This window comes from Denticeps clupeoides, chromosome 7 (genome assembly GCF_900700375.1).
Source record: "Denticeps clupeoides chromosome 7, fDenClu1.1, whole genome shotgun sequence".
NCBI lineage: Eukaryota > Metazoa > Chordata > Actinopteri > Clupeiformes > Denticipitidae > Denticeps > Denticeps clupeoides.
The window spans coordinates 4,854,020-4,869,105 of NC_041713.1; the positions used below are offsets into that span (position 1 = coordinate 4,854,020).

A 15,086-nucleotide genomic window follows, 5' to 3' on the forward strand; every position below is an offset into this window, starting at 1 on the left:
CGGCTGGAACTTGTTTCGACTCTTAAGATCTGAACTTCACTGCCAAGCGAGGATACATGAGAAACTTCCCTCACTATTGAACCCATTGCAGACACCGCTGTAGTGACCTGACTGAGGTCAGAAATGACTGATAAATGGCATAAATGTGAGGTTGATAGGCCTTCAATTAAGCTACTCTGTTGCTAAACAAGCATGGAAGTTAAGGACGTCCAAAATGCGTCTCTTCTTTCCCGCAGTTGTGGAACTCTATCCCAGCCCATTGGCTCTGTCACATGCAAACACTTAAAGCTGACTCCATCCAAACGCTTTCATCCTTGCCTTGGATTGGTTTGACCCTCATGGTTGAGTTGAGTTTGCGCTGACTCATCGCTGACGTGGGTTGATCTTATCCTGCACGTAACACACAAGCTCTCTTTTGCTTCATCCATGTCTGAAAAAAGCCTGACATTTATAGTTCGGTGACCTGGACTGGGAGAGGAAGTAAACAACATCCCGATCCCGCCGCACGCCCATCTCTCGCGCACACACGTCGCCTAAAGGCTTATCCATTCTGCATTTAGCGGGGCGCATTTGTGTGTCACATAGGTTTCAGCGTACAGGACTGTTCCCTTATGCATGTTCCCTTACTAAAGCTCATGCGAGTAAGAGTGAGGAGTGAAAGTGGGAACTTTAAAGGGGAAATTAAAGTGATCAGTTCCTCGCTAGCGTGACTCATCCATGCTCGATAAAAGTCAGGCAAAATCTTGACCTGCCCTCTTTTATTTTGGAGGAAGATTCAAAAATGGTGAGTTGAAGACACGCAACTCCTTTGATCAGTAGACTTAGCATCACACAAATGATGACAAAATGGTTTCAGTTCAAGTTTAATAACATTGCAATGTTGCCTTAACGGTTAAGGATTAAGTCATAAAACCTTAATAATTTTTTTTGATAAAATTGTATTTAATTTTTTTTGTGTGTGTCTGACTAACAAACTTTACCAACGTGTGTATAATTCTACGTTTAACATAAGTATTGCTCTTGTTTGGAATTATACATAGGGGGATTTATTTCTACACCTTTTGTACAGATATTTCAATTTGTATTTATATTAAATAATCCAAATTTTTTTTAAATAAACTTAAAAAATTTAGTGGAACATAACTCTAAGTTTTCCTATTTGCCAGCAACGGACTGAAAGTGTGCTGGTGCAATGTTTCACCGTTTAACGGCCTGGACATTTCACTGTGCTTGTTGGACAGGGCCGGGCCCATTCGGTGGCTTTTGTGGAAACTCTGTCATGTGCAGGGACCACTGTTTAATTCATTTGTTCTGACTGAAGTCTGGGCTGTAATTCCGCCAGACTTACTGGAAGCAATGTCTTAATTTTTTGATCAAAAAGGTTTGCCAAATCCAAAGAACTGCAAACTGATATGTGGATTTTCTTTCAGATAATAATTTGATGGAATAACATGCCCTCAGGACATTCATTTTAAAAAACCAAGGACATACATCACAGTCTAATAAATCCATGTATTACTACATACCACTGCAACACCCATACCATATTGGTGACTGAAATGAATAATTTGCTGTGCATAAGAGAATCAGATAAGTTTCCTTGTCTGATCTCTTTCCAATTCATTTGACCAGCAGTTCCTGATCACTGTGGTTTTGGCGTCGATGTACACCACTGCGTTCAGTGGATCAGCTCCCCATGCAAATGAGACATTCGCACACGAAGACCCCGTGACCGGGAAGGTGCTAATTTGCGACTACTGTCCTCCAGGGCACTTCGTGATGGCCCACTGTACGGCCGGCATGCCCACCCTCTGCAAGCCCTGCCCTCCTAACTACTTCACCGAGTTCTGGAACTATCTGCCGAAGTGTCTGTTCTGCTCCACGTTCTGTGACCAAAACCAGGTGGTGAAGAAAGAATGCACAGCAGTCAATAACCGGGTGTGTGAGTGCAAAGGGGGGTACTTCCTGGACATGGATTTCTGTATAAGGCACAAGAAATGTGCTCCCGGACAAGGCATCAAGCGCAGAGGTGTGTGAAATTGTGCCCCGCCTTCATGTTTACAAAACTAAGCTATGTTTTTAGACCCGATCTATGATCTGTCCTGTGTTTTAACTGATAACACTGTAGAAAAGGAGTGTTCCTAGATCAACTTAAGGGCAACGGTGGCACAACTGATGTGGTGTAATACCCCTGCCTTGCGCTAAATTTCCAAATTTGGCCATACCCTGTTTTGTTCAATCTTCCTGATTCAAAATGTTTTCCTGAAACTTTTGCACTTCTGTAAAAAAAATAGTCTCTCTGCCAAATAATGAATATTCATGATGTGAATGATAATTATTTACACATTATTACTTGAACATGCCGCATGGACGGATATTCAAATTAATCTCAATAACACAGTTCGAAAACCAAGGCTCTAGATCCTGACATATTCCACCTGACCTGATTCAACTCATGAAATGGGTGGTGATGGGTGGAGAAGAGTGGAGCAGTAAGGCGCATGAAATGAGGCGAGGTGCTCTCCAGGACCAGGCTTGGTGACCCTCGTTGGGGGGAATTTGTAACATTCTGCCTCTACTGGTCACAGAAGGAGTTGCGAGTTTTTCACCAAGCCGCAGCTCCTGCCTCCTTCTAGCTACAATAGGGGTTGCAAAGGAACACAGAAGTCATTGGGAGACAAGGAAAAGTTCAATTGTTTTCATTGCGCTGCCTTGAATCGTAAGCACTGTAACATTACTGATGTGAATCATGCATGCGGAAATCTGAAGCCTCCTTTCTAAAGTTCTTCAACTCTGCTGACTACGCCAACAGGCACCCCATATGCAGACACAGAGTGTGAGGGGTGTCCAGATGGTACCTTCTCATCTGAATCTTACCAGACAGATGCATGCGCAAAGCACACAGACTGTAAGTCCCAAGGCCTCCGTCTTGCCCTCAATGGCACGTCATGGCACGACAACCTTTGCACATCCTGTGAAGAAAATGGCAGTAAAGGTATGTTTCAGAAAGGCATGGTGCTGTTAAATAGCTCATAAAGTCTACAGACCTATTGTATAATGAACAAACGCATTATGATTCAGAATCACATGGACAGAGGAACATCATTTATAATGCATTAAGACGTATGTTATTACAGCTGATCCAAACTTTTCTGATGTTGACCGAAACAGGCGGCCTAGATCTGCTCAGGGAAATCGTACCTGCCTTCTTCGCGCATGAGAACATCCAGAAGAGTAAAATCCGAAAGCTGGTGCGGATTTACCTGTCTGAAGTGGAGGATTTAGCGGGGAGGAGGTGCGCGCCACTCACCTGCGTCGACCAGTGGGCCAAGTTGGTCCCGGAGGACAGGCTGAAGCAGCTGCCGGACCTGATGCTGAGGGCGAGCATTTTCACCCCTGCGCTAAAGCTGGAGAAAATGATCGCAGATGTGGAGGGCCTGTCTGTGTGTGAGCTAATGCACAATCGGAATCACACCAGGAAATGAATGCAACCAAAATAAAGTTATTTAGTCAAATAAAATGTGACTGTTCTCCTTTCTCTGTGTGGCTAATACAGCACAGTCCCCAGATGCTCAACTCAGAGGCTTCGTCCACACGAGGACGTTTTTCTCTAAAACAGGAAAATTTCTATCTGATCTGACCTTGCGTTCACACAGACACGCCGTTTCAGGGGACCCGGAACAGTTCTATTCTGAAACGGGTCCCAGAGAAAATTTCTCTTTTCTGCGTGTCCGTGTGGATGAAAATGCTGACGTACAGTACAGGCCAAAAGTTTGACCTTCTCATTCAATGTGTTTTCTTTATTTTCATGACCATTTACGTTGGTAGATTCTCACTGAAGGCATCAAAACTATGAATGAACACATGTGGAGTTATGTACTTAACAAAAAAAGGTGGAATAACTGAAAACATGTTTTATATTCTAGTTTCTTGCTCTGATTACTGCTTTGCACACTCTTGGCATTCTCTCGATGAGCTTCAAGAGGTCGTCACCTGAAATGCTTTTCCAACAGTCTTGAAGGAGTTCCCAGAGGTGTTTAGCACTTGTTGGCCCCTTTGCCTTCACTCTGAGGTCCAGCTCACCCCAAACCATCTCGACTGGGTTCAGGTCCGGTGACTGTGGAGGCCAGGTCTCCACTTTTTGTTAAGTACATAACTCCACATGTGTTCATTCATAGTTTTGATGCCGTCAGTGAGAATCTACCAACGTAAATGGTCACGAAAAAAAAGAAAACACATTGAATGAGAAGGTGTGTCCAAACTTTGGGCCTGTACTGTTGTAGCCCAACCTCCAACCTGACCTATAACCCCAAATGCATCATAACAATGTACAACAATGGCGGATAACACGTTTGTGGTTGTGCTGCAGCGGCTGGAGAACCTCTCTACGGTGCACATTTCTAATGAAAAGACGAAGCTGGAAAACAACACTGCGGAGGAGAACTAGACACCAAACAAGGAGAGCACTTGCAGGTGTGAAAGGTGTCTCTGCATCTGCATGTTCTATGTGGGCGGGGCATCAAAACATTAAATGTAATGAAAATGAGCAAAGACTCAGCGTTCACGATGAAATAAAAAACCCTGCACTTCAGCGTTTAGACCAGCCAAAGCCCAGGTTTGCAAAGATTTGGCCGAAGTCCTCAAATCTAAAAGTTCAAAGCAGACATCAGAGAGGATGCAGGGCTGTAATTACCGGCTAATTTTAGGGTTTGCGAATACCTACAGCCTGCAGTACGACAAGTTCCAGTTTTCCATGTTTCGTACATTTCAATAATTCAAATGTCTCGTCTGCACCTGCTCAGTCGTGAAGCGCGTTGGGGGTCACGTGATCAACTTCACATTCATTTCTAATTGTTACAAGGCGGTGGTTGTCACTTTACGAAGGCACAGTAGGTCTGTACTTTATTTACCCAAAATAAATGCACTCTGGATGAACTTCCCTCGATGCGTGTGTGTGTGTGTGTGTGTGTGTGTGTGTGTGCGTGTTCGCGTTATGCCCCTCACACGCCAGAAAGACATCCCATCTCTTATTTTCGTCTGCTTTTGCAGACACCGGCTCCACCGGGTGTCCGCAAAATGGAGGGGAATGAGTCTGTGAGCGGAGGTGAATGTCACGCAAGGGGACATGCTCTGTTCCTTCGACGCATTCGGTCGCATTAGCCCAACGCAGATGGCGCCGTGACTCAAGGCATCAAGGTGTGTCATCCCTCTCTCGGCTTTATTTGCGCCCGTCTGCACGAACAGGCGGCTTTTCTCCCGCCTTTTGTCACAACGCTCCTACGAACCGAATGTGACAGACGATTACTGGAAGCTACATCTGCGGCCCACGTTACAGGCGCGTAATGGACGGAGGCGGTTTTTTCGCAGCAGACCTCAGCAGTGACGGCCTGGGAGCTCGGGGCCCGTGTCCCTCCTAAAAGGGTCTGCCAGATGCCGGAAAGCAAGCGGAGCATGGGCCGCGCTCTCCAGGCCGCCAGCCCACCCCACGCCAGGCCAGACGAGTGCAGAACGCATTACGGACAGCGGGCGTGTGGGCAGACCACAGGCATAAAGCAACGAGAGGCCGTGGCGTTTTGACTGGAAGTGACAGGGACGGCTTGAAGAAATTACGAGGCTCATCTCGGACGGTTGGCAAAGTCGAGGTCCCTCTCAGTCGTTTTTTTTTTTTTATTGCCCCTGCTCGTAAAAAGCCACGCACACCAACTCAGCCAAAGAGCAGAGGCCTGAATTTCCATTAGTTTGACTGACCGTTGGACACGTCCAATGTGTCTAAGTGGCGGGCGTCTCTGAGTGACGTGCAGAGCTGAGGAAGAACCGAAAAGTTTTATTTTTAATCTCAGGACTTTCCCCAGGAAGCGCTGTGAACCAAAGCAGGCAGCATGATGCTATCCAGACACGTACGTGCCAAGTTCCTTTTTTCGACGCCTTGGTGTTTTTGTCACCCTCTGGTTCCAACAACAGACTCGCTTTTGGTCTTTCGTATGAGTCATGTGATTAATGTCACAGCGGTGGTGACTTCCTTGCTCCCCCCTCCAAAAAAATGGAAAGTTCCAGATATTTCAGGAGTTTCAAAAACACTGAAGCGTCCTGCCAAAGGTCTCTTGAGGACACCTATAAAAAAAAAATAAAAAAAAGAGGGAAGGGCGGAAAAAGTCACAGTCATTGTACATATAAATGATGATTCATGCGTCCCAGCAGTCTATACGCACAGGACAGTGGTCCTACACACGGTGAATGGACAATTTAGGGTTCACCTAGGGTGGACGCTGGCTCTGTTATTCTTGCTTATTCGATTGAGCTGATGCTCTTGTCAACCGGCGATCCGTACAATGCGATACGATACCTGCAAAGCTAGAATGAAATGAACAACTGCAGAATGTCAGCGAAGTTCCATATTACTAAGTGCAAATAGGCTAACTACTAGGGTGGTAGAAGCCTAGTGGGTAACACACTCGCCTATGAACCAGAAGAGCCAGGTTCAAATCCCACTTACTACCATCGTGTCCCTGAGCAAGACACTTAACCCTAAATTGCTCCAGGGGGGGACTGTCCCTGTAACTACCGATTGTAAGTCGCTCTGGATAAGGGCGTCTAATAAATGCTGTAAATGTAAATGTACATGTAAATAACCTTACATTCAAAAAAACTAAAAGTACAGTGAGGAGAATGACCACAAGTGTAATAGGGAAGGTATGTGTTTCTAGTGTAGTAAATGCTCCTTAAAAAGGTGTGTCTTTAACTGTCATTTGAGGGACAGGAAGTCGGCTCCACCACTGAAAAGAGTCTGCATGCTTGTCTTGGTCAAGATGAGAAGTGCCTGATGCTGTGAGGGGACGAGAGACAAGAAGGAGCAGGTCCATCAATGTCCCCATTCTCCCAAAGTCTCGAAGGGTTACGGTCACGGCGGAGGTGAAGCGTGGCCCAGTGCTTCTGCAAGGCCTGCAGGTCTCTTTGTAGACCCCCCTCCAGTGCGTGACCAGGAAAAGACCCCTGAATGTCGAGCAGAGTTCACTAGCAGCCACCGTGAGAACGAAAGCAGCCTAAAGAGAGCGGAGTGCACGCCAGGGTAGAGCATCAACCGCGGCAATGACAGCGAGTTGGTGAGTGACACGAGAGACGGATTTTCCTAAAAACACATGAATATCTAATCAAGCAGGACGTGAACGAAAACAGCAGCGCTGGCCAACATCTCGCTAAGAAATACACGCTAATACCCAAGGAAAACAGCAAGAATCGGTGGAAACAAACCCGTTAAGAAAAGATGAATATGTGTCCGGGGATGATATGAGGCTATAATCATAACATCAAAGTACATCGTACATCAAACACAGGGAGGTAGTAGCCTAGTGGGCAAGACACTCGCCTATGAACCAGAAGGGAAAAAAAACCACCCCGCTGACTACCATCGTGTCCCCGAGCAAGACACTTAACCCTGAGTGTCTCCAGGAGGGGGACTGTCCCTGTCACTCCTGACCGCAAGTCGCTCTGGATAAGGGCAACGTTACATTGGCACAATTTCCCGAACCGGATGAATTCGTTCATCTGCTCGGAGGTAACAGATTTTCAGGCTCTATGAAGGTGTGTTATTTAGGGGTTATATAGCAAACAAAATGTGTTAAGTGTGTCACGCGCTTTGTAAAGCTAATTTGGTTTAAAGGTGCAGTGATATTAGTAGTAATCGTGATCCATGTTTAAATTATCTAGAGGGTCCTTTGTTAGGTTAGCAGCTTCAATCCATCATCAGTCAAAGAAAGAAGATGAACAGAGATCTTAAAACAGAATTTAAAGAACAGAAATTGCCAAGCGGTTAAGGAAGCGGCCCTGTAATCAGAAGGTTGCCGGTTCGAATCCTGATCTGCCAAGGTGCCAGTGAGCAAGGCACCGTCCCCACACACTGCTCCCCGGGAGCCTGTCATGGCTGCCCACTGCTCACCAAGGGTAATGGGTTGAATGCAGAGGCCACATTTCGTTGTGTCACCCTGTGCTGTGTACCACAATCACTTCACTTTCACTTCACACTTTCGAACGGAGCATGAGGCGCTCTGCAGACTTTTACACGGATGATGGCACCAGCCTGAAGAACTTGATGTGTCGTCTGCTGTGAGACGGGTGGTGACTGCCACCGTGTGGTCGACATGAATATTCATCAGCGCAACACTCGGAGGAAACTTGAACCGATAATAACGTAATATTAAAATAAATCCTTTGGATGCTTTGATTTATTAAATCTAACATTAATGAGTTAGAAAGTAGAAATTAGATGCGATGAAGAATGTATCTGATCTGATCTGAGGTCAGTTCGCCGACTCCTTTGATAATCGATCAGACTGTGATTCGCACCGCCAGCGGCCGGCGGCAGGTGGCGCTGCCGCCACGCCGCCGCGACGCCGCTCTCCGGTGGAAGAGCGCCGCTCGGCGCACGTCGCCTCGTCGCCGGCTGGCGGAGCGGGCTTGGCTCAGGGGCGTGTGGCTCTTCCGGCCGCCTGGAAGTCTCCGCCGTCCGCCCATGGACTGCCCCGCCTGTCCTGCTCCTCAGACGGCGGCTGGAGGGAGAGGTAACCGGGACCGGACCGCCTTCACCCGAGCCTGGGCCACGGTCCGTCCGAAGCAGCAGCATGAGTGAGGAGGCTTCCGACCTGCCCCGGGAGCTGCTGGGTAAGAATGGATTTATTTTATTTTTTTATTTAAACCGTAATTTTTTTTTATATATATTTTTTATATACACGCGCGTTTTTATCCTGAAATAAAAAAAATATTTATTCTCAATAAATAAGGAGCAACTCGGGCGCCGCTCCGCTGCTCGGGCTCTTTGTTTTGTCACACGAGCTTTTTTTTTTTTAATCGGTGTGGTTTTAATATTTCCACACGTTTCCACGCAGATCGCGACCCCGGCGACAATGAAGGTCCGACTTTTATTCATCACCCTGCCCTGCTCTGTCCGTCAAAGAGCACGAAACCGATTACTTACATACAAAAATAATAAAATGATAATAAAAGATTATTCCTCCGCTTGTGGGACCGGCAGCTGTAAATAAAGGACGCGTTTCAGGTTTTCTGGTCGGTTCCTGCGACAGTCAAGTTCGGCGCTCGGCGCGTTCCGGTTGATGCGCCGCCGCCGCGTCGTACGTCCTCCGCAGCGCGGGTCGCGGGTCGCCGGTGTGCGACACGGAACAATCAGCGACCGGGTGAGGAGAAGAATAGGGCCCGCATTGTTCCTCCTGGCCGGCCGCGGAGGGGAGCATTGTTCTCCGCATGCACGCAGGACCGCGACACGGAGAGAGGGGCGTGAAGGACTTCTCTTTGTCCATCGGCTCGGAAACTTGTCACATGAGGATGACTGGGGCCACTGTCTTCAGTGCGCCATGATAGCTATTATTGCTGTCACCCACAAGACGAACTTTGGTTCGTGACGTTTTCTAAAATGGGTCCGAAGTTGGTGATTTTAAATTAGGTAGTAGCCTAGTGGGTAACACACTCGCCTATGAACCAGAAGAGCCAGGTTCAAATCCCACTTACTACCATTGTGTCCCTGAGCAAGACACTTAACCCTGAGTTGCTCCAGGGGGGGGACTGTCCCTGTAACTACTGATTGTAAGTCGCTCTGGATAAGGGCGTCTGATAAATGCTGTAAATGTAATGCAATCCCATCAGTATGTCACAAGTGAAGTGATTGTCATTGTGAAACACTGCAGCACAGCACACGGTGACACATCACCCTGAGTGAGCAGTGGGCAGCCGTGACAGGCGCCAGGGGAGCAGCGTGTGGGGACGGTGGCACCTCAGTGGCACCTTAGCGGATCGGGATTCGTACCGGCAACCTTCTGATTATGCTTCCTTAACCGCCAGGCCACCACTGCCACAAGTGCAAAGTAGCACAAGCAGCGTTGCCAGAAAGAGGCCTGAAATCATGTGTAAATATGCCAAAAATATCGACTGCCACAACCAATTAAGAATACTTAATTAAGAATTGGGTTCTTTAATGCCTATTAATGCCTGATTTTTCCAAAAATCACACATTCAAAACCTCCCAACCTGGCAACGGTGTTCCTTCCAAACGTACCGAATCTCCATACCAAAAAGCTCCCGGTTTCAGGAGAGCAGCACGCCGGGAGACGTGACCCACTTCGCCCGCGCGCCAGCCGGATGGAGCTTCGGCGGAGTGTGCAAAATCAATTCAACCCGCAGCCGGAATATGGAATATTCCGGAATATGGAGGCGGCTCTAGCAGCGAACTGGTGTGCAAGTGGAGGTGGCAGGGCATTTTAGGGACGTGTGACGTGTGTCACGTTTGTGCAGTTGCAGGCGGAATAATGAAAGTGAAGTGATTGTGATTGTCGTTGTGATGCACAGCACACGGTGCACACACAGTGAAATTTGTCCTCTGCATTTAACCCATCACCCTTGGTGAGCAGTGGGCGGCCATGACAGGCGCCCGGGGAGCAGTGTGTGGGGACGGTGCTTCGCTCAGTGGCACCTTGGTGACCGGTGACCTGATTACGGGGCCACCACTCCTCCAAAAAACGAAACGTCTTTTAGTGTCTGAATAAAATCCAATAAAATAATCCAGTGAGCGTTACGGTGTTGCTGAACATGGTTCCCTGCTGACGCCGGTGGCTTCTGTTGGTCTGTCTTCACAGAGAGCTTGAAGGATGCGGTGGGCAGGAAGGTCAAGCTCACGCTGAGGAAGCGGGTCAAGCTGGAGATCAAAGGCGACAAAGTCGAGAACCGGGTTCTGGTGAGTCGACCCCCACCTTCCCTCCGTCCGTCTCGGTTTCCCCACCCCGGTTTCAGGTGAAGTACAACTTTTTGTTTGTCCACCCGCCTCTTGTGGACTGACCTCGAGTTGTAAATTGGATTAAGGTCCGGGGAGTTTCCTGGACGTGTTCCCAGAGCGACTTCGTTATCACTGTGGCCTCGTGGCGTGGTGCTCCACCATCCTGGAAAAGGCGTCGTTCTTCACCGAACTGTTCTCGCATGGTTGGGAGAAGTTGCTGTGGGAGGATGTTTGTTTTGGTACCGTTCTTTATTCGTGGCCCCACACACGAATGGTCTCAGGGTGCTTTACCGTTGGCACGAGACAATTGTCCAGACAATCATTTTTCCAGATGCCCCGTCAATCGGGAAGGTGCTTCGCCAGAGAAAATGACCCCAGTCCTCAGCAGTCCAACCCCTGTACTTCTCAGAATATCAGAAGTGGCTTCTCTGCCGCCCCTCTCGCCACCAGGCCGTCCTCCGAAATTCTTCACCTGGCCGCGCGTGCCACGCCCGCCGGCAGCCTCCCGTTCCCGAGCAAGCGCTGCACTGGTGGCACCCCGACTCTGACCCGTCAGCACGACAGAATGATCTCAGCAGGTCCTCTTCAAAGTGAAGTGATTGTCACATGTGAGACACAGCAGCACAACACACGGTGCACACAGTGAAATTTGTCCTCTGCATTTAACCCATCACCCTGAGTGAGCAGTGGGCAGCCATGACAGGCACCCAGGGAGCAGTGTGTGGGGACGGTGCTTTGCTCAGTGGCACCTTGGCGGATCGGGATTCGAACCGGCAACCTCCTGATTATGGGGCCGCTTCCTCAACCGCTAGGCCACCACTGCACACGTGCATGTCAACAGATACGTTGTTTTTTTTCGGCAAATGGAAAAAAAAAAGCAGAATTGAGGCATTGAGGATCGGCAGAGGGAGATATATTTATTAAGGGAAAAACAGAGTGCGCGGCGTAGAGGGAAATGTATTTATACGCGGTTGGTGTTTCCCCGTGAGGTAACGCAGGATTCCTTGAACCGCGAAAGCCGCTCGCTGGGGAAAACCACAGCCTGGTTTAAACGGCTCGGCAAATAAATGGCCGCCGAAGTGTTTGTTGTTTCTGAGGGGAGAAAATCTTTTGGGAGGTGCAAAAAAAAAAAAAAAGGCAAACAAGCGTCTCTTTCTAATCCTGCTGTGTTTGCCTTTGGGAACCGGGCCGGTTGTGATGGCGGAGCAAGTTTCATCTTTCTAGCGATTTCTAGTCATTTTGACGGTGCTTGTAAGAATTTAGGCTCGTTTCCGTGATGAGATCAGTAAAAGAGACACCCGCCCCCGGCGCCAAGTAGCGCTTCTGGATCTCGAGCTCCTCGCGACCCAGGTGGTAGTAGCCTAGTGGGGTAACACACTCGCCTGTGAACCAGAAGACCCGGGTTCAAATCCCACTTACTACCTATCGTGTGCCTGAGCAAGACACTTAACCCCGAGTATTTAAATCCCGAGCGGCCTGCAGAAAGGCTTTGGTGTTTTTTGGGGTGAAATTAGGCTGAGGTGTTTCCATAAAGCTGCTTCTCCTGAGAGGGGTCAGGTTGATATACGCCTGGAGGGATACGGACCGTGCAAAATTAACACCTGAGTCGTGAACTTTGAGTTAAAGGTCCCCCCATCATGACAATTTCACTCTGTGAGATGATTTAACATTAATACGAGTTACACTAGCCCGTCTATGTTCCCGCAGTGGCTAGAAATGGCTGGATCTGGGATCTGTCCCCTTATGACGGAAACTGGGGAAGGTTGCCTCCCGTTTCTCGTACGTTTCCCGCCCCTCCCATAAAACTCCTCATTATCATTTAAAGCTACAGACACCGAAACGGCTGAAGTTTCAGAAAGAGACTTCAGATACTGTATACGGGGACCGCAAAGACCGATATAAAGGCAAAAAAAATTATCTAGACGATGGAAAAGCGTGTGGGGAAAAAAAAAGTGTTCACATATAACCAGTAACCTTTATGGTGCCATCTGAGCCACCTACTATGCCATACCTAGCCTCCCATTAAAGGCGGTTTTGGTTCAGTAAATCAGAGCTGGTTAAACTTTAACGGGTTCCTTGCTAATGTTTTTGTGTCCTCAGTTTTCCTGGTCAGTGCTCTGTTTCCAAAATGGCAAGTGAAAACCCATAAATCTGCTTCTCAACCGAAGCCTCTGTGAAAGCGTGGGAGATGCAAGTGGCTAGGGGAAGAAATGGCTCGAGGGTTGAGAGCATGCAAGTCCTGGAAAATCGTTGGTCCGGAGTGTTTTTTTTTTTTTTTTTTTTGAAACTTTTTTTTTTGTAGCCATCAGCACTTTCAGCTCCAAAGATCAATGTGATTTTTGTCTGAATTGTCCTTTTCTTGTGGGCTTGCTGGTTCACGGTTCTCTGACTCTTTCCCACTGTTCTTTTTCTGGCAGGTAGCATGCAACGTGAACTTTTAGATAAAGACTGTATGAAAAACACAAAGTGTGGTATTGAAGGGACGGGTTTTATGGAAGGTCTAACTTCCTCATAGTGGTTTCACCAGGAACCAAAACCTGATAGGATTCATTTTGTGTCTAATAACTGTCCTCATATTGGACATAAAATAGTTTTATCTGCACACTAAGCAGTCTCATGAAATCTGATGGGACACGACAGAAAATACATGAAAATGAGTGCAAGATATCTGTCTCTGCTGTGTAGGAAGCTGTGTATGAAGCTTCCTTAACATCTTGCTGGATACTAGCATAGCCAGGAGTGGCTGTAAGGTTCTGAGGTTAAATAAATTTGGTACGAAAAACAGACATCAAGACGGTTAGAGCAATGAAGATATCTCATTGTGGTTTGCCAGAAGTTGTAATGTACTTGCAGTAGCATGTGTTGCTCCATGTACACTTTGAATATTTGGCTCTTTGTTTATGGTAATTTATGTCTGATTACTCCTACAACCTATTCCTTGATCGTCTTAAATGACCCGTAGCTTCAAGGACATGAACTTCGATTGGGGTCAGTGTTGCAGGCACTATTATCACCTCACACGACATGGTGTAGTGTGATGGGAGCCATCAACTGCAGACAGGATTTATGGACTTTAATGGGTTTACTGATAATGCAACAAGTCTCCTTTCCACGTTTGGAGGTGTAAAGAGCATCGTCAACCGTTCAACTTTCTTTGCTTGGTGTTTTTCACAAATTCTGGCCTAAAGGAGCTCTCATCCTCCTCTTTCAGAGGCCATCACAGGGTTATTCTGATGCCATTTGCCGAATGACATCCTTTCAAGGAAGTGGGAGACGTAGCTGGGTGGTGAGCTGATAACAGTGACGGTTACATCTTCTGCTGCAGAGACGCGTGGCTCGGGGGGCAGATTAAAGCTCAGTGTGTCGTCTCTGTTGATAACCAGACCAACAGAAACAATGACATTACAGTTCCTGGGAGGAAAATGAGCGTGAAGGACCATAGAAGGTAATTCTGTTTCTGTTACTACCGCTGTAATACACATAATGCATCCAGTTGAGGTCCTATACAGTTCTACATCAATAAATAGGGATGGGTAGGGGTGGTAGTAGCCTAGTGGGTAACACACTCGCCTATGATCCAGAAGACCCGGGTTCGAATCCCACTTACTAGGGTCAAGTGTGGGGTGTGTCAACTGTAGGGCCTGTCAAAGCCCATTGAGACATACTGTATGTGATTTTGGGCTATATAAGAAATAAATGTTGTTGTTGTTGTTACTACCATTGTGTCCCTGAGCAAGACACTTAACCATAAGTTGCTCCAGGGGGGGACTGTCCCTGTAACTACTGATTGTAAGTCACTCTGGATAAGGGCGACTGATAAATGCTGTAAATGTAAATGGGTAGGGGATGAAGGAAGCTGGTTATTTAATGTTTATTTCAATGAATTTCTGAATCTGACATCATAAAATTAGCACTATCATAATTTATTTGAAATATATTAGCGCTGTATTTTTGGAAAAGTGTATTAACCGTTGGTGTTATATAGCATCAAACTAATGCGGTTCTCCACATTAATAACCATAACAGTGCAGAGTCTTGACCTGAGTGGCTTTTGTTGGGGACGTAAAGCATCTTGTGTCTGATTCTGTCCCCTTTGATCAGGAAAAGCTAAATCCGCTTCACCTTTAATGAGATCTCCGGGGGAATCGACCCCGCAAGCTTCCACATCTGCGTCTGTTATTTTATTTATCTGATTTGAAGTTGTAAAAGAGACCAAGGAGACGCAGGAGACCCTCGCGTCACTCGGCAGCATGCGAGTGTAGTCGTGGCAGAAGTGCTCAGTAAGGTTGATTTCCATTCAGATGAACACAAT

At 47.3% G+C, this 15,086-nt stretch overlaps 2 protein-coding genes across 9 annotated transcripts in view; both read left to right on the forward strand.

Annotated features, from left to right (window-relative positions):
• Positions 1-768: 768 nt before the first annotated feature.
• LOC114794177 (tumor necrosis factor receptor superfamily member 11B-like) lies at positions 769-3,487 on the forward strand. 4 transcript variants are annotated; one of them, XM_028986566.1, is made up of 5 exons: positions 769-784; positions 1,431-1,550; positions 1,633-2,029; positions 2,813-2,995; positions 3,172-3,487. In XM_028986566.1, the coding sequence occupies exons 3-5, from the start codon at positions 1,663-1,665 to the stop codon at positions 3,483-3,485; spliced, it is 864 nt and encodes a 287-aa protein (XP_028842399.1). In that variant the 5' UTR covers positions 769-784; positions 1,431-1,550; positions 1,633-1,662; the 3' UTR covers positions 3,486-3,487. The 4 variants fall into 4 exon arrangements, with proteins under 4 accessions (XP_028842399.1, XP_028842398.1, XP_028842397.1 ...); XM_028986565.1 differs by lacking the exon at positions 1,431-1,550 and having other exon boundaries at positions 774-784; positions 1,636-2,029; XM_028986564.1 differs by lacking the exon at positions 1,431-1,550 and having other exon boundaries at positions 775-784.
• A 4,894-nt stretch (positions 3,488-8,381) lies between these two features.
• Positions 8,382-15,086, forward strand: part of LOC114794307 (F-actin-uncapping protein LRRC16A-like) — a 52,927-nt gene continuing 46,222 nt past the window's right edge. For 3 of the 5 annotated variants that reach the window (XM_028986775.1, XM_028986777.1, XM_028986776.1), the window contains exons 1-2: positions 8,382-8,655; positions 10,638-10,735. In XM_028986775.1, the coding sequence (XP_028842608.1) occupies positions 8,616-8,655; positions 10,638-10,735 (138 nt within the window). In that variant the 5' untranslated portion in view covers positions 8,382-8,615. The remainder of the gene's footprint in view (positions 8,656-10,637; positions 10,736-15,086) is intronic. The other 2 variants (XM_028986778.1, XM_028986779.1) reach the window with 1 other exon arrangement.